General features: G+C 44.0%; 1 protein-coding gene across 1 annotated transcript in view; it reads left to right on the forward strand.

Moving 5' to 3' along the window:
• Positions 1-17,865, forward strand: part of LEKR1 (leucine, glutamate and lysine rich 1) — a 162,429-nt gene that overhangs the window by 127,687 nt on the left and 16,877 nt on the right. The window contains exons 8-12 of the mRNA XM_074298067.1: positions 1,334-1,411; positions 1,638-1,841; positions 9,049-9,142; positions 12,812-12,976; positions 14,270-14,569. Coding sequence (XP_074154168.1) covers positions 1,334-1,411; positions 1,638-1,841; positions 9,049-9,142; positions 12,812-12,976; positions 14,270-14,569 — 841 coding nt within the window. The remainder of the gene's footprint in view (positions 1-1,333; positions 1,412-1,637; positions 1,842-9,048; positions 9,143-12,811; positions 12,977-14,269; positions 14,570-17,865) is intronic.

Consider the following 17,865-nt stretch of genomic DNA (forward strand, 5'->3'; position numbering starts at 1 on the left):
AAACATCCCATGAATATATTTCATAAAATTGTAGCCAACAAGTTCTTGAGAAATCCCCACATCTAGCTTTATCCCATGAAAGAAATATCAGTGAGACAGTATCTGTGAGATGGGATCTCAGGTTATTCACAGAAATAGGCTTTTTGACCTAAATCTTTGTTCTCTTAAAATTGCAAAACACTCAAGCTTCAGAAGATCCTCTGAGTCCTTATTATAGCGACTCCCCGTGTGTACGCAGATGGCAATCCCTCCTTGATTTAGTAGCATTCATGAGTTACCATTGTAGAATAATAATAATCCCTTTATCACCAACCTGCTGATGAAAGGCTCTGAGCCAATTCAGACTCACAGTTTGTTGCTGTCTTTTTCTCTTGGGAAGGCCTCCCAGAACTTGGGCCCTGTGGACACCCCCTTTAATGCTGCAAAGAGATACTGGAATGGAGCTTTTAGGGAAGAAGTTCAGCCATAAATCCGGGCCTTCTCTTCCCCTGTAATGTGGGGCTCACCCAAGACATTCATTTAATCACCCAAGAGATGATCTTCAAGGTCCTCTCAGCCCTTAGCAGTCTGCAGTGTGCATGGACGATGGCCCATGGTCCTGGGGATGAGAATCACATCCACGGAGCAAAGGGATAAAGGCCAGACCTAACACTGGAGCTCACTACTGATCTCTCCGAGCTGTCCTTGAGGGCAGGGCTTTTTTGTTGGTGGTAGTGACCTGATTAATAAACTGTGCACTTAGATGGATTAAACCTGCTATTGTTTGCTTTTCAATTTTTCACTTTCCACCATAACAAATGATTATGTGGACATACCAAACTGAAAAGAGCTTACATAAGAGGCTTCAGTGTAGCTCTATAAAAGTCTTTAATATTTGGGTTATGAATGAAAAGCTTCTCTAGTTCCCAGCAGCCAAATGGTATCTTGAGCATTAAGGACATTTTTTCAAAACAGAAGAAATGGGAGGGAAGGAAAAAGGGAGAGTTGCTTATGTTGTAGATTCCTTGAAATGTTTCATTCCTTGCAGAGGATCAGACTCATTTAAGAAGTCGCTAAACTATAATTATTGCCCCTGGATTTATTGACTGATACCCCCAACTAAAAAATTGTAGTCTCTTTGGAGGCTTCATTTTTTGGTATCCTTACAAAGCCTTAATTATCTTTCAAGATAGTGGGAAGATGCCTATGACGATAAACAACCCCACTAAGCAAAAAGGCTTGTTTTTCATAACGCTTTCCAATGGTGAGATGAAAACAAATGTGGAGCTTTTGATTTCCTGGAGAAAGCGTATTTTAACGAACTTTGTTTTGTCTTTGTTGTTGTCTTACTTAGGACGAAATCAGATGAAGCTGATGAGTATCAGAGAAAATTTAGAACCCTGAAGTTCGAGAGCAAAATTTCTGAAACACGGTACACATCCTGATCCTTCTTTAACTCTCGTTGTTGGATTTGCTGTGTCTGTGGCGCTCTGTGTGTGCTCCATGTGACTGGCCTTGGCCCGGCTCCCAGGGGCCCCTGGCATTTGTGTGTGACTGCTCCCCACTCCGGCGCCCACCTCCTCGTTCCTGCGAAGTTTTAGCAGAAACAGCGAGCGCGTCCCGGGCACGTTGGTGGCTATATTTCTATTCTTTTTTAGACATGCTAGGGAGCTAAAAGAGAAGGAAGACTCTTTGCTGGCTTGTCAACAAATGTGCAAACATTTACAGGAAGAAGTGGCTGCGAAAGAGAGGCTAGAAGAAAACTTGAAGAGGAGAGCCAGCCTCTCAGAGAATGAATTGGAAATGACAAAAATCCTTCTGAATCAGGCAAAGGAAGAGATTGTGACGCTGAAAAACGAAAGGTAAAGATGAGCAAACGGGACTTCTCGTACTGAGCTTTCATGGTTGGGGTCTCCATCGGGGGTGCTGTGTCACAGGATCAGGGGGGTAACTCTGGAGGGCTCCCAGAGCCCTCTGATCCAACCTGGCCCTTTTAGACTGGCCAGCCTGTTAGTGCATAGAAGAGCAGGAGCTGCATTGATTAAGTGCCTACTACATGCAGGCATTGGGGAGAGCTTTAGACATACAAAAAGAGGCAAAGCACTATGTCACCCACAAGGAGCTTCCAGTCTAATGGAGGAGACCACATGCAGAGAAATATCCAAAGCAAAGTATGGACGGGATAAATCCAGCTCTCTCTTCCACATCACAGGTATTAGGAGCGCAGTTCTGGGGCAGCTAGGGGGCGCGGTGGATGGAGCACCAGCCCTGAAGTCAGGAGGACCCGAGACACTTAACACTTCCCAGCTGTGTGACCCTGGGCAGGTCACTTAACCCCAGCCTGGGGGGGAGGGGGAAGGAGCGCAGTTCTCTTGTGATCTGGAAGATCTATATAAAATTATTTGTCCCTCCCCACTTACCAGAGGAGAAGTCTGAATTACTACGGTATTTAAAGATAAAATACTTGCATTATTCAATGCTACCTACACTTATTCCATGCGTTTCTCTTCCTCCTCTCTCTTTGAACCCACAATGACACTCCCATGCTACGTGTTGTGGGACAATTCTCTCTATATTGAATCTCTATTATTCAACACTTCTCCCCCCCCACGCAAACTTTTTCTGTGTCATCTGCTGGCTTTTGAGTGGTGTCTGTGCTTCTGCAAAACTTCCCGAAGTTTCCTATTCCCAAAACTGTGATGGGGAAAGCTACAGATGGAAGTACTGGAATTAAGAGGGATTTCGGTAGCCTTAAGTGTGAGGTGAAAGCACCGGGGTGGGGCAGTGTCAGAGAGAAGGGGCTTATTGGAGAGAGTTTGGGGGAGGAGGAGGAGGAGTGTGTGGGAAATCTATAGGCTTTGGCAGTGCCCTGGGATGTGAGAGACAGTGAGCGGTCAAGGATAATTCCTAGGTTGGAAGCTGAGGGACTGGGAGGAGATGATACCTTCAGTAGTAATAGGGGAGGTGGGAGAAGATCGATGGGGGAGGGGACAATACCAGTTCAATTTTGGACACATTCGGTCCACTGGACGTGCAATTCAAGCGGCTCGGTAACGGTTGGAGATAGGCGGTCAGCAGAGAGATGGGAGCTCGATAAGGAGATTTGAGAATGATCGGTCTAGAGATGGTAATCTCTAATTTATCAGCTAATAAATGGGGAGCTAATAGGATCACCAAGCGAAGGGAAGACTGAGGATCTAGAAGGAGGTCAGTGAAGAAAGCCCCCAAGACTAGTCTGAACAGATAGGAAACATGTTTTCATAAAGCACCCATTTTTTCCCATTGCTGGGCCTTTTAAGCCCTCATTCAGCCCATCCTTATTTTAGATGCAAGTCTAATGTGCTTGGTAGGAGGCTCACTAGTTGACAGGCTGTTAAATGCTTTAAATGTATGCAGGTGCCGTAAATAAGCAGTTCATAGGACAAGATACCAGGCTAAACTCTGGGTACTCCTTTTCACCTTCAGTAAACAGTATAGTTACGATTCTCCTTCCACCTTTGGTGAGCAGATTTTCTGAGTCATTTCTGAAGCACCAAAGAAGTGGAAACAATAGAGAAGAAAACATGGGTGTTTTTCTCTGAGAATCTGGGTGAAAGAAGTATCTTGAGGGGGGGAAGAAGTATTGAGTAAATAGAGTTGTAAATATAGAGAGAATTGTCCCTCAATACGTAGCATGGGAGTGTCATTGTGTGGGTCAGAGAGAGAGGTGGAATAGATATTTCTCTTCTCCCCATCTCTTTTCCAAAGGAGACTTTAAGTCCTGCCTGTAGGGGAAGTAGGCAGTTGGGGCCAAAAGCTTGGACAGTCTGCTCTCCTTCGAGAGTTAGAATTATTCCTCTCTTAAATATTAGGGCATGTGCTTCACTTCTGATCACTGTCTTAGTACTGGGGGGAATGAGGACCCCAAGCTCTATATCTCAGGCTTGACCCCTCCACCACCAAATATCAGTTCCACAATAAGCGTCCAGGAGGAAACTAAGAAATCCTTCGTCCAGATCACAGCAAACAAACCAGACAAGGTATTTGTAGAACATAGAGCAGACTAGCACAGAGAGAAGGACCCTTCCCACTGAGAACCAGATAACTCAACCAAGAAAGTGTCCAAGTTCTTCCCCAAGGGGAAATTCACTGAAGTCTCTAAGGTAGTGAGCTGGGCCTGGGGACATGAGAAGGACTGCTAGTTCCTCTCATGTCAGCTTCTTCCCAGAGGCGCCGTCCCCCTTTAATGACCTTCTCCTTGAAGTTAGAAGCCAGGAGCTCCTGAAGGGCCTCAAAGTGAGTCTGAAGGGAAGAGATCTCTCTCCTCCCTTGATCTTGCCAACCCTAGCCCACCCTTGCCCCAGCTGTGGGGCACTGGTGTCCACCAGGAGGAGAGAGTCCCAGTCTAAGGGTCTTCAGAACTCAGGATACACAGTATTTGGGAGAGAATGAGATAAACACCACCGATTAAGCCTGAACCTCCTAGAGATTGGTCACACTCAGCCGACAGGAGCTTAGGGCATCTTTCGATAATAAGAGAAGTGGGGGAGGCGGGGAAAGAGGCCATAAGCATCTGTTGAGCACCCACTATATACCAGGCACTGTGTAAGTACTTTACAAAATAATATTTCACTGATCTTCCCCTTCATCTGGGTAGGTGGATGCTACTATCCCTACTTTTACACTTGAGAAAATGGAGGCAGGCAAAGGTTAAATGCCTCAGCCAGGGTCACGCAGCTAAGAATAATCTGAAACTACATATGCACTCAGCCTTCCTAATCCCAGGCCCACTTCCCACTGGTGGGCAGCAACTACGACTATATTAACTCAGGCGTCCCCAGGGTAAGGCAGCTACCCCAGACCAGCTTGGGTGGGACTGACTGAGTCCCTCCTACATCTTAGAATGTGACAAGGTTGGAGATCCAGGAAGCAAGAAGCATTTTCCTAATGTCATGTCTGTCATTTGTGTTTTCTCAACCTTTTCCATTTAAAATGTTTACTTATGACATCTAAAAGGCGATCTGAGGAGAGGACCGAGAATGGAGTCTTAGCTTGTTGTGGTGGAAAGAATAAAAGGAAGGGCAAGGAGACATTTATAAGCCCCTACTATATAGAGGCAGTCTGTAAGTCCTTTACAGTTATTATTTTGTTTGATCCTCACAACAAGCCTGGGAGGGAGACACTATTATGTCCCTTACTTTATGGTTGGGGAAACTGAGGCAGACAAAAGCTAAATGACTGGTCCAGAATCCCACGGCTAGGAGGTGGTTGAGGCTAGATTTGAAGGCAGGTTTTCCTGACTCCAGGCTCACTGTTCTCACCCCTGTACCACCTGGCCACCTTTGGCGGGAATATTTGAGGAGAGAGAAGGACTAGAGTTCCTAGCTCCTCCTCTGTTCTCTGAAAAAAACAAGATGGCCCCCAAAGCCACTGGAGAGTCTAAGTGATTTGAGGGCCTTGGTCGAAGGGGATGCTGTCCTTGGCGTTTCTGGGTGCCAGGGATGCACAGATTCTTTAGGGAGGTTACTGAACAGGAAGAGACGCCATCACTTGAATCTGATGAATGAGACAGGAGAACAGCATGCTTGTCATAGGTGATGGCTGGTTGGCCTAGGCTGGTATGCACTGTCACAAGCCCCTTTCCATCGCTCAGACCACTGGTATCAGTCCCAAAGGGATCCCAGAGCCAGCGTCTGATCTAAAAGAGAGAATCGGTTGTGGACCCCCAGGATGTCTGGGCCCGAGTCTAAGGTCCCAAAGGAACTCAGGAAGCTGTGCAGTCTGGGCCAGCAGTGGGGTGCGCTGGGCCTGGAGGCGGATGACTGATCTGAGTCCTGGCTGTCGGGTGACTTTATGTCCTCATCTCCTCCCTTCTCCATAAAATGAGGGGATGGGACTGGATGACCTTTAAGATCCCCTCGATGGGCCTCCTGAGATTGGGTCCATGTATCCCATGTCTAGATGGTTTGTCCGTACTTGTTGAATACCCCCCCATTTACTTCCCCTCCTTGAGGGCAGGGACTCCATTTTTTGTCTTCCTTTGTATCCCTAGCACTTAGCACAGGGCCTGCCCGTGACGTGGCACCTGTTTCTGAGTGCTTCTTGACCTGACAGTCTGATGGATTAGGGGGTAGAGAGTTTCGGAAGTTCAGCCCTGCTCACACAGTGATAATTTGGGTGAATCAATATTCTGGTGCCTCAGAAATGGGGAATCTTTAAATATCGAATACTCCAGGACTCACTCAAAAGATCACTTTGTTCCTTGTTGAGAAACCTTTTAGTTTGGAAGGAGAGGCGGTTTTTCTTTTGTTCATTTGTCTGCAAGACCTTTTTTTTTTCCACCAGAATCTGTAAAGATGCAGCTAACGGAAAGTGTAAGTGGGCTGTTTTCTTCTCTGCCTCCCCCACGCCCAGAACCTCTTCCTCCACTTGACCTGACCTTAGCATGGAAAGCTTTCCTTGCAGCGATCTGCCTTTTCCATAGAGAGACTAGGTTATTTTCAGATGAAACAAGAATTTAGACTGTTGGCAGCTGGAATGGAGAGCCAGAATCATAGGTAGGCCTGGAGCCAGGAGTCTGCATCCTGCATCAGCTGCTGCAAGTCACTTCCCCTCACTATCTGCATCAGGTTCCTAGTCTGTAAATTAAGGATAAAGGGGCAGCTCCCTCGCAAAATTAGTGATGGAAGATCGAATGAGTAAAATACTTTGGAACTCTTAGGGAATTATATCAGTGAGATCCATTCTTTTTGTCTTCTGGAAGTCATTAGAATGAAAGCCATGTCTCTCTTCACCTTGAGGAGCCCATCCCTCTGTGCTATAGCCAAGAAGCAGAGTCCGATGAGCTCTGCCGCTGATTGGAAGCACAAAGTGGGGACCCTCCTCTTAGGAGCATCCTCTGCTTTGCTCCTGCCTGGGTAAAGATGGCGCGTGCAGGATCCCTCTTTCTTGTGCCCGCTTTCCCATTGCACAATCAGCACGTTGGATTTGGGAATTAAGAGCTCTTTGGAGAAAGTAGTAGTAGTGCTGCTAGATTGACCAAGTTGGAAGCCAGATTATAAGGGTTATAAGATTATAAGAATTATAAGAAGATTATAAGATTATAAGAAGAGATTGAGAGGAGAGAAAACATGACTTAGTGTAATCATCATTGAAAAAGAGCTGTCACCTACTTGTGCTCACCTTAGACATGGCCTTTTGTGCTACCTCGAATTCTACGTGGATTATGGTGTTAAAAAGGTGAGCTTTGAATTAATTATGATATACAAACTTATTAGAATGTTAGCTGCACTGTAAGAAATAATGACAATGACAATGAAAAGCTCATAAGATAGGAAGATTTACATTAAAAATGCAAGGGGAGATAAGCAGAACCAGGAGAACAATATGCCCAATGAATATAACCATGTATCTGAAAACAATAAAACAATAGAAACAAATTGCTCTCATGGTGGTGAGGGTCTCATTCCTAATTTTTGGGATGGGGGGAGAAGCTGAAGCTAGGGAACTGTTTGAGCTCAGGAGGTTGGGAGAAGCATTAAGGCTGAATTAGCTAAGTATCCACACTAAGTCCGACACCAGTTTTGTGGGTCCCAACAATGAGGAGCCACCAGGCTGTCCAGGGAGAAATGCCTCAGTCCAGATTGGAAATGTAGCAGATCAAAGCAGCAGCAGCAGCAGCAGCACTCGGGTCCCTGAGTGGGCCCCAGACTAATGTCTGGGAGCGATAGAGAGATCCACTCTCAAAAACACTAAAAGTTGTGAAATTATAATGACCAAATTTGTCGGCAACAATGACACGGGAAAGGGAAATATCCATAGTCTCTAATTGCTTCAAAGATGGGAGGGAACTTTGCAGTGTGGAATGATGTTTGTATGGAATGATGTTTGTATTGTCATTCTCTATGTATGGGTGAGTTTTAATGAACTGTTTTCTTCTCCTCCCACACAATATCCTGCCCAACCCCTTTTTTATTCTTTGGTTTTATATATATATATATATACATATATATGTATGTATGTATGTATATATATATGTATATATATACATATTATTTATTATATATATATATATATAGTATTATATATATGATTAATTGGGAAGAGGAAGGAGACGTCTATATTTGAAAATTGAAGGAAACATAGAAACAATCATAAACATGAAATGCCTACTACGTGCCAGACATTGTACTAAGTAAACATTGGGGATACAAATATAAAAAAGAAAGGCGATCCCTGCCCGCTGGAAGCTTATAATCTGGTGGTGGAAGTCAAGACACAAAAGAAAAAAGAAAAAGTGAGAATGGCCCTAATAGAGTCCATCTCAAAGAAATGAAGAATTGGCTGGGAGTTCTCTTTAAATGCAGGTTTGGGAGAAATTCTTTACTCTCTCCCCAATCTCCCTTTGAGTTCCAGGGCTAGTGCGGTCACACAGTGTGATGCGTTTCCTGATGCTAAGGTTCTCTGGGAGCACGATCACGATGGAGTCCAGTGAAAAGGAGTCAGGCAGGCCGTGAGCCCAGAATTGCTCCATGTGCTCGTGTGTTTGCTTTGGTTCAGTACTTTTCCCTGACATGACCTTTTCAGGTTCATTCTACATCCTGATACGATAAGACTGTATCTGGGCCCGAGATGTGAGACGGCTAATGTGCTGGTGAGAACCGCCAGTTATTGTGGAGACCGAGTATCATAGAAACCTTGTCAAATCTGTTCTGTTTTCTCCATTTTTGTTGTCTTCCTTCCAGGTGCATCTATGAATGCCCTGGAAAATGTATGACTTCACTGAGTTTCAGATCAAAACTTTTTTGTACTTGCTTTGCTTCTATCATTTTTGTTTTGTTCTTTTTAATGAGACAACCGTTACATATGGTAAGCCCTAAGCAAAAACAGGCATGGGGGAAAAAAAAGTCAATCGTTTTTAGTATTTGTAAATTTCTGTTACATTGCTAAAATGGCACCTGGTTGCATTATAGCGGTATTGTTAGACTGAAGAGCAGACAAATTTCAAAATAATGTCATTGTATAAGCTTGAAACTGTCATTTAGGATTGTTTCATGTTAAATTTGTACTTTGTTGGTTTGGGGTTTTCAGGGAGTTATTGCTGATTTCACATCAGAATAGACTTGAGCAGCTGCAGGAAAACTTCAGACAGAAGATGCTGAGTGATGATAACTGGAGAGAGAAGGTAGTAATAATAATACTAACAACAAAACAACAATAACACACTTCTCAGCAGCTCATGATTTGTTTACTTTCCTGCCTTCTGTTCATTTGCCCGAAAGTTGTATCCATTGCCAAATTGTCTTGTACCTACTGACTTTTTTTGGATACCTTCCTGAAATTCACTAGTCTAAGTTTGCTTATAATATTTATCTTTTCTACAATTTTAGGAAGCATAATGGGAAAACAGAAAAGTCTCTAAATCATTGTTTAGTGAATATGAAAATCAAAAATATGTTTGATTTTCTGTCAAAAAAGCCCAATATTTTTGTTATTAAAAAATCAAAACCATTTTATTTGAGTCTCATAAAATGAAAATTAGACTCAGCTATGAGCCATATCTTGTGACCAAAAGTTGATATTAAAAATGAAAAAAAAACCATTTAAGTACTTTTGATTTAAAAATATCTCAGAATCTGAAAAGAAGAGAAAACAATACAAAGAGTACCTTTGAAAGAAGCTTGTGATAAACTGAAAAATCACTTCGGTTTTAAAAAATTTCTTTGGTGCATGTTAAACATTTATTCTAGTACAATAAAAGTTGTTAAAGATTAATTTTCAGATTCTTAAACAGAAAATTTTCTTAATCATATTTATAAAATACTTCAATAACTCTTACTTCTAATAATTTATATACAATTCATCATTATTTGTTTTACTTTGCCTTTTAAATTTTACATGTTTACTGACTATCTCATTATCTTTTAACTCACACAATATTTACTAGATCTTTTTGGTACCAACTGTATTTATTTATATATACATATATATATGTATGTATGTATATATATGTATGTATGTGTATATATATATATATGTATGTGTATATATATAATGGAACCTAAACTTTGCATAAAGAAATGAGAACACCAAAAAACTCTTATTAGGAATATATTTGTAATTTCACTAAGTTAATCTATACAAACATTTATTCTTTCTTCTACTGCCAATAAATAAAATTGGGTTTTTCTACATTAACAATTGGCTTAACTCTTTATAGTGAAATGACAAGTTAAGGTGAATGATGCTTCACTGCAAGTAGTCCTGTTAGGACTAGAAATAAGATAGGAAATTTGAGGGCCAGCCCCTGAGTTATCTGAACTTCAAATTGAGAAATGCTTAATCAAGGCTTATTGAATTGAACTTGGAGAAGAAGAATAATTTTTTCAGGACGATTTTGTTTATACACAAGGTTTCCTAATACTACTTCTCTAACCCCATAGCTCCTCTTATTCCCTAAGCTCGTAACTATTCTCAGGCTTGTCTGCTCATTCCCCTCCCCAGATCTTTACCAGTCCAAGTCTGAACATTAAAAGACTGGACCGAGGTGAGTGAACAGCAGGAAGAAAGTGATTTTTCCAAGAACCATCAGCTTTTTATTCTTCCAGTTCCTCTTCTCTGTTTAACTTTTAGTTAGCAGTGACATCATGATTACCAGAATGTTTAGCAGTGGAGCTGGCTGGTTTGGTGAAGAAGTATGGTTGTCTACATTTGCAGCTGGTCAGCAGAGTGTTTCCAGATGCTTTTGGAAATGCCGGTCACCTTGCCTCCGAGCTTCCCACTTGGTCTAGTGTTATCCACACATAGGCATTGTGTAATGTGTGAGCTAAGTGAGGATGACTAGATCAATTGGTAACAGCAAAAGATACACAGAAAATTGAATTCTGCTAACATTCCCATCAACGCTCAAGACTGTCCAATATTTTATCCACAGTATGAAGGAGCACTGGCAGTTAAACAAATCCGACTTTCTAGATTAAAGATGGCAAATAACTTTACTGCGGGCCATGGCTCTTGATTGGTTGATCATCATTTAGATGATCTAAAACCTAGATCACTAACTGGAAGCTGGAATAATAATAATCCATGGAAATGTGACTCTAAGGATTCTAAAATCTTTCCTAAGAGAAATAGCTGTTAATATCCTATTACCATCTGTTTCCCAGGTTGCTGTGCCTTGCATAGCAATAAAGCACATGCTATAGGCTCTATCTTTCAGCATTTTAATGTTTTTTTTCTCTCGCCGTTAAGAAAATGGCCCAATAGAACATTTCTGGGAAAAACTTTTTTTCCCATTCTAATTCTTTTTACACATGGCTCCCACTGACTAGATTTATTAAAGTTGTTATTTTTTTTTTATTTTCAAGTATCTTCTGTGGAGTCTAATGATGGCATATCCTTCCATATTTAAATATAAGTACTTAATCCTTTTTTAGTCTTTTATCATTGTTGATTCATATTGTCTTAACCCTTTTTATGTTTCTCTCCATATTTGTACTTCAAAGTTGCTCTTTTCATCAGGAATCCTTAGAAGTTCTCTAGTTCATTAAAACTCCATCATTTTTTCCTTTATCATTAGACTCAGTTTGCTGAGTAAGTTATTTTTTATTTTAAGTCCATATTTTTGCCATCTAGAAAATTATGTTCCAAATTCTCTGTTCCTTTATAGGAGTGGCTGCTAAAATTATGAGTGACCCTTACTTTATAGGAGTGCTGCAGGAGTGGCTCCTCTGTACTTGACTTCTTTCTTTCTGGTTGCTTGCAGAATTTTTTTCTTTGACCTAGAAGCTCTGAATTTTGGCTACATATCCCTGAGAATTTCCATTTGGGGTTTCAGGAAGTGACTAGTATATTCTTTCTATTCCCTCTTTACTCTCTGGTTCTAAGATTTGGGGCAGTTTTCTTTTTTTGAGATTTCTTGAATTTAGTTATGGCATCTACTAGTCCAAGAATAATTTAAACTTTTTCCCCTCAATTTGTTTTTTCAAATGAGTTGTTTTTTTTGCCCTGCGATAACCTTACACTTTCTTCTATTTTTCAGCCTTTTGACTTTGTTTTAATATTTCTTGATGTCTTGTGAAGTTACTGGCTTCTATATTCAAAGTTTCAGGGAACTTGTTACTTGAGAAGGTTTGGGGTTTCTTGTGTCAAGCTGCTGATTCCTTTCCACATTTTTCCCCTTAGCTCTTGTTTCTTTTCTAATTTTTTCCTCACGTGTTTTCAATCCATTTAGAACTCTTTTAATTCTTGCTTCCTCTCTTCCAGCAATGCTGAAAGGGAGTTTGTGTCCCAGCTGTGTTCTTCCTTGAAGCGGGGCTCATAGAGACTCTGGAGGCCTTCTCTTCTTTAACTGTACCTTGGGCATCCCTGTCATCAGCTGACTCATTAGAGCGGGTTCTTTTTGTTTGCTCATTCTTCCAGCCTTTGACTTTGGGCTTGTTATGAGGGCCCGGCTCTGCGCACTTCTGGAGGGAAGGTCTGGACTGAGTGTTCCGTTACTCCGGGGCCTCGGTCACAGCCCAGGGCTCAGGCCAAGCCCGCGAGGCCCGCCCTGGTCTGGGCCCGCAGCTTCTCGCCCTGGTCCGGGTCCGCAGCTTCTCGCCCTGGTCCGGGCCCGCAGCTTCTCGCCCTGGTCCGGGCCCGCAGCTTCTCGTCCTGGTCTAGGCCCGCAGCTTCTCGCCCTGGTCCGGGCCCACAGCTTCTCGCCCTGGTCCCTCTGGTCACTGGCCGAAGGCCTCCGTTATTCCTCGGACCTTCTGTGACAGTTTCCTTTTCACTGGGAGCTGAGATTTGTGTAAATAACTTGTGTCCTCGTTTGGCCGAGAAAACGAGCCTTTCTCTGTGCGCTTTCCAGCTCGAAGCGGAACTCAACAAGGAGCGGAGCCGACACAGCGCCGAGTATCAGGAGCAAGCTCTGCGGCTGAAGGAAGAGGCCAAACTGGAGCTCACCATTGAAAGGGAAAAGCACCAGGAAGTAATCAAACAGTATCAGAAAGAGCTAGGGAAGCTTCAGAAGAAGGTTTGTAGCGTGGGGGCCACGGGCAAAGGGCGGGCTGCCTCTCTCCTGCCGATGGGCTCTGGCCGCCCGATGTGACCGGGGTGCTCTGAGTTAGGGTAGTCCCCAACCGAGGACCAGCAGGAGCGGGGCCTAGCACGGCTGAGAGGAGGAGGCTGGCCTGTAACCCCAAACAAATTGTTATTGTCAGTGTTTCCCATTACTTTTAATTCAATTGTCCATGCCAGTGACGAATAGCGAGGGAAGGCAGCCCGGTGATTACATCCAGAACTAGGCATCTGGTCCTCAGTTTGCCAGAGATCCAATCAGCAGAGACGTGGGCACAATTGGGAGATGATCCACATCGCTAAGAAATACTAGCTGTGGCACATGGGCTTTTTTTGTGAATTTCACGTTTGAGAGAAATTTTGGCTGAGCAGTTATGTGGAGCATTATCTCTGCGAATGCTGTTTGGGGACCACACTCCTCCTGGGGAACTTCCAGACAGTTTGTGAGCTCCTATTAGTTAACACTCATAAGGTGGCAATATCTATGCCCTTCATGATACCGTTTTATAATACTTATGATTTCCTCGTTGTTGTTTCAGCAGAAGCAGCTTGAGTACTATTCCTCCTGATTTTTCCCTAGGTTTAACAGAACATTTTTTTTCTCCAAATCAATAGGCTGGGGGATTATGAAATTGACAAATCATTGCTTTTCAAAAAGGTAGATTTTAAACTCAAATAAAAAATACAAATTTTCCCCCTACATTTTCATTTGGAAGACATTGTAATAAAATAACATCTAAGGTTCCAAGACGGTACATAATGCTTTGGTATCTTGCTTAAGATAGACAATTCCAATAGTTGCTGTTGGCCATGACATTGAACTCTGACCCTCGCCCAGGATGCCCAAGCTCAGGGGAAAGAACAGGACTCCAGGGAGGTGGATTCGAATTATTTTGTTCAACATTCCTTCAAAGACCATTTATTAAGCGTGCAGAGGGTCATGCGAGCTATCGAAAAGCAAATGGACCCAAGAAACCTATTTTTGTGGCCTGCTGGTTCAGTCCCAGATCGCCCTTTTCAAGGCCTGCACAAGATCAAGCCCAACCACTTATAACAATTTTCTTAAAGACTAATTTAGTTTTTGCTTTGACAGCATTTTAGGGGGCAAAATTAAAATATATAGAAACTATAGCTTGGGGGTTTGGGGTTTTTTCTGACCATCAGTACAGTTCATTTGTCTAAACAAATATAATAATTTGTTGTTAATAACTGTAATAAGAGCATAAATAAGCATTGCTTTCCCTTCTAGATGGCTGACTTAATAGCAAATGCTACCAACGACCTTAGGATGGAAGTTGCCACTCTAGAGAAGAAGCTGCAGGAAACCCAAATGACACTTGCTGAAAAAACAGCATCAAAAGAAGAGGAGATTCAGAGCCTTAAGACTCTGGTTGGAGAATTTGAATCCCGCCTGAGGAAGGAGATGGACAATTACGACTCGATTTTAGAGGCTCTGAGGAAGGAGATGAAGCAGAAGTCAGATGAACTAGAAAAAGTAACCCAGGAGCACACCCAGCTCATGCGGCAGCTCACTCAGGCCCAGGAAGAGGTAAGAGTGAGCGGGGGGGGGGAGAAGGGGGGGCAGATGTGAGATGAGCAGAGGTGGGGGGGGAGGAGACCCAGGTGCCAGCCCTAGCCATGACACCTTGAATGCAGTGTTTCCTCTTCCAAAAGGAGGAGATATGGAGCAGCCAGGTGGTGCAGTGGAGAGAGCACCAGCCTTGAATTCAGGAGGACCTGAGTTCAAATCTGGTCTCAGACACTTAACACTTCCTTGCTGTGTGACCCTGGGCAAGTCACTTAACCCCAGCCTCAAAAAAAAAAAAAAAAAAAAAAAAAAAGGAGGGAGATATGAGTCCAGAGAATTTCTAAACTATCTTCCATTTCTAAAATGTGACTCTTGAGTGCTACTGAATTGACTCTTATGAGCTAAAATGCTGAGATGAATAATTTAAATTTTTTTTACTCAAATATATACTGGTAATTTCTGCCAGAGGATCTTTTGGGATGATGATGATTCTTTCCTTTCAGAATCCTTTGCCATATGCACTTTGTGTAATTTTCCTTTAGTATTGGCTCTTTCTGTCAACATAAATTACTAAGGATTTTTTTTGACTTTTTTAAAAAATCATTTTGGCCACGTTTACATTTCCATCTGACTAACTGTATTCTTTAATTATAAAAAGGTCTAGTTCTTTTCACAATAAAAATTTGTCATGATGCTAGAGTTCTAAGATGTTCAGAAATATCGGTCAATTACGAAGCACTTTAATCATGAAAACTTTTGCATTTGGAAAATTTGATCCTGTTGGAAGAACTTTGTGAGCTGCAAAGCAAGGACAGAGGATGAAGAATAGGGACCTCAGTTGGATGTTAATTGTGCATTTCCTCAAGTACGTTGGGTAGTTAATGGTCATGAATGCAGATAAGGGAGAGACTCAATCATTGTAGCACTGGGTGGTGAAGAATAGACAAAAAGGAAAGAAAAAGCTCCTGTCGTCTGATTATTAAGCAAAGTATATAAAAAGTGGCCACAGACATGGAAGGACCCCTGAAAATAATCTAAAATAATCTAGTAATCTAAACTGGTGAAAGGAGCAGAAGGCAGCTGTTGTGGCAGAGAGAATGCTGGGCTGAGGGGCAGAAGGCCTGCTTTCTACTTCCAACCCTACTCCTGAGGAGTCACTTCATTTGCTCATCTGTAAAGTGGGACCATAACTCCTGCCCTAAGTCTCTCGCTGTGGCACTAGAGGCGAGCTTCGCCCGTGTGAAGGAAGGAGGAGTGAATCAGGGGAGCCCGGAGATGAAGGCCATGACGGCATCAGCTGGCCGGCCGGGCTAAAGAAGGGCCTCCAAGGGCAGCTGGGCTCTGGGAATCCAGATGAATCCCGCTCTGAACCTGCTCGTCTGCCCTCAGAGGAGGGTGGGTAACTCGCTGTGACCAGGGAGCAAAGAGGGAGAAGAGGGGCTGAGAGCGGCCCCAGGCAGGACTGGATAAAGGGGGAGCAGGCAAACGGGGCTGTGTCTGCTTTTGTCTGTCATGAGGGTTACCAGAGAAGGCGGAGGCTGGCCTGGACTGGCGGGGAAGGGGAGCCACCCAGGGTCCCCTGCTAGGGAGGGTTCTTTGTGAGTGGGTGAATTTAAGGGACATCTTTCTACATCCCTGCAATCAGCAGGGGATTTATATTGATGGAGTCCGTGTAACTCGATGGGGATTCCACTTAGACATCAATAATGGGGAAGATGGGGGGAGGGAGCAATAGACATAGGAGAGGTGGGCTGGGTTTTGTGCAGCCCCCTGGACTGGAGATTGACCTGGAAGAAGTGACATAGAACTGGGCCAAGGGGCGGGTGGGCTGACTCTGCACCAGCTGCTTTTCATTATAAGGTAGAGAAAGTTTCTGGCTGCTTTGGGGAACAGCTAAGCTCTAGAGGAGCCTCAGGAAGTCATCTTGGGATGATGATCTGTAAGCAGGAAATGCATTTCAAATGTGGAGGACACTGTGCTCCCTCCTGCCAGAGGAGGCTGCCTGTGACCTCGAGGAGATAAGACTGTAAGAAGGAGTCACAGGAAAAGGACAGGGTTCCAGCTTTCCGCCACACTGGTACCGGCCCAGAGGAGCATCCGAGGGGAATACTGATGATGAAGGGGGAACGGCAAAGGAGAAGAGACAACACGAAGAAGATGAGAGCAATGCTGAGGAGAGGGAGATGGGCTCCAGTGAAATAACTTGGCAGAGGGAAACGGGGGATAAACAGGAGAAATGAATCAAGGGAAAAGTCAGCGGGAGTGAGGATGAGACTTCTGGAGTCAGAACTCCAGTCCTCTTCTTTCTCGGGCTGTGTTGTCTCTGGATGGAGGGGAAGCAGAGAGTCAGCTCTAAGAAAATCTTACAGGACTAATAAATTAACAAAAATAAAGGTTGAATAGGAATGGCTCAGGGATATGATAGTTACAGCCAGCTGGGAACCGTTGGGGGAAGTCTCCCTATGCCCCAAGTTCAAGGCCAGGTTGTTTCAGGGCAGGAGATCAGGCCCTGCCTTTGGAAAGGGCGTTTGGAGAAAGAGCCTAGCAATGGATTGTGGGAAGCTCTGAATGAGGGCACGATCCCGGCTCCGAAGAGTGAGCTCGTGGGGTGAGCTCGTGGGGTGAGCTCGTGGGGTGGAGGGGATGGAGGAGAGAGGGACCAGGAACTCGGAGAGAGCCAAAGTGGATGAGAGGAGCAGCCCGTGAGAGACAAGGAGGAAGAGGAGCATCGGGGCTGGGGGGGAGGGAGGCCCCGCTGGGAGAGCCTTCCATCCTTGTGCCTCAGCCCTCACCGACTGCGGGGCTCTTCCAGGCCCAGGCTCAGCAGGCGGGCGAGCCCTGAGTAACTGGACGGGGTTTTGTTAGGTTCCCCCCAAGTCCAACCGGGTTTCCAGGAGTCTTCTCTGCCTTTCCCCCTTAGCTTTCTCTTCTACCTCCTCTGACACGGAACTGGTTTTTGTTTCCTTTCCTCTATGTCCCAAGCAGACTGACCAACTAGAGAAGCAAGGGGGTACGGGGTTCAGTGCTACTCTGGGAGTCAGAGGGCCTGGGTTCAAATGCTGGAGCTCCCCCTCACCCCTTGGAAAAGTAATTCCATCTCTCTGGATCTTGGTTTCCTCATCTCTAAAATGAGGACATGGACTGGAGGGCCTCTAAGGGCCCATGTGACTTTAAAATCCCATGAGGATCCTTTAAACTGGCGTAAGTCGCTGAACTTGAGCATGAGTGCTCCATGGTCAGGGCCTCTTGTAAAAGCCCTTTTCTATAGGCAGCTTCTGTCCCTTCTGGAGGATCAGCTCTGTCCAGGCTGTTTTCTA

This window comes from Sminthopsis crassicaudata, chromosome 3 (assembly GCF_048593235.1).
Source record: "Sminthopsis crassicaudata isolate SCR6 chromosome 3, ASM4859323v1, whole genome shotgun sequence".
Taxonomy (NCBI): domain Eukaryota; kingdom Metazoa; phylum Chordata; class Mammalia; order Dasyuromorphia; family Dasyuridae; genus Sminthopsis; species Sminthopsis crassicaudata.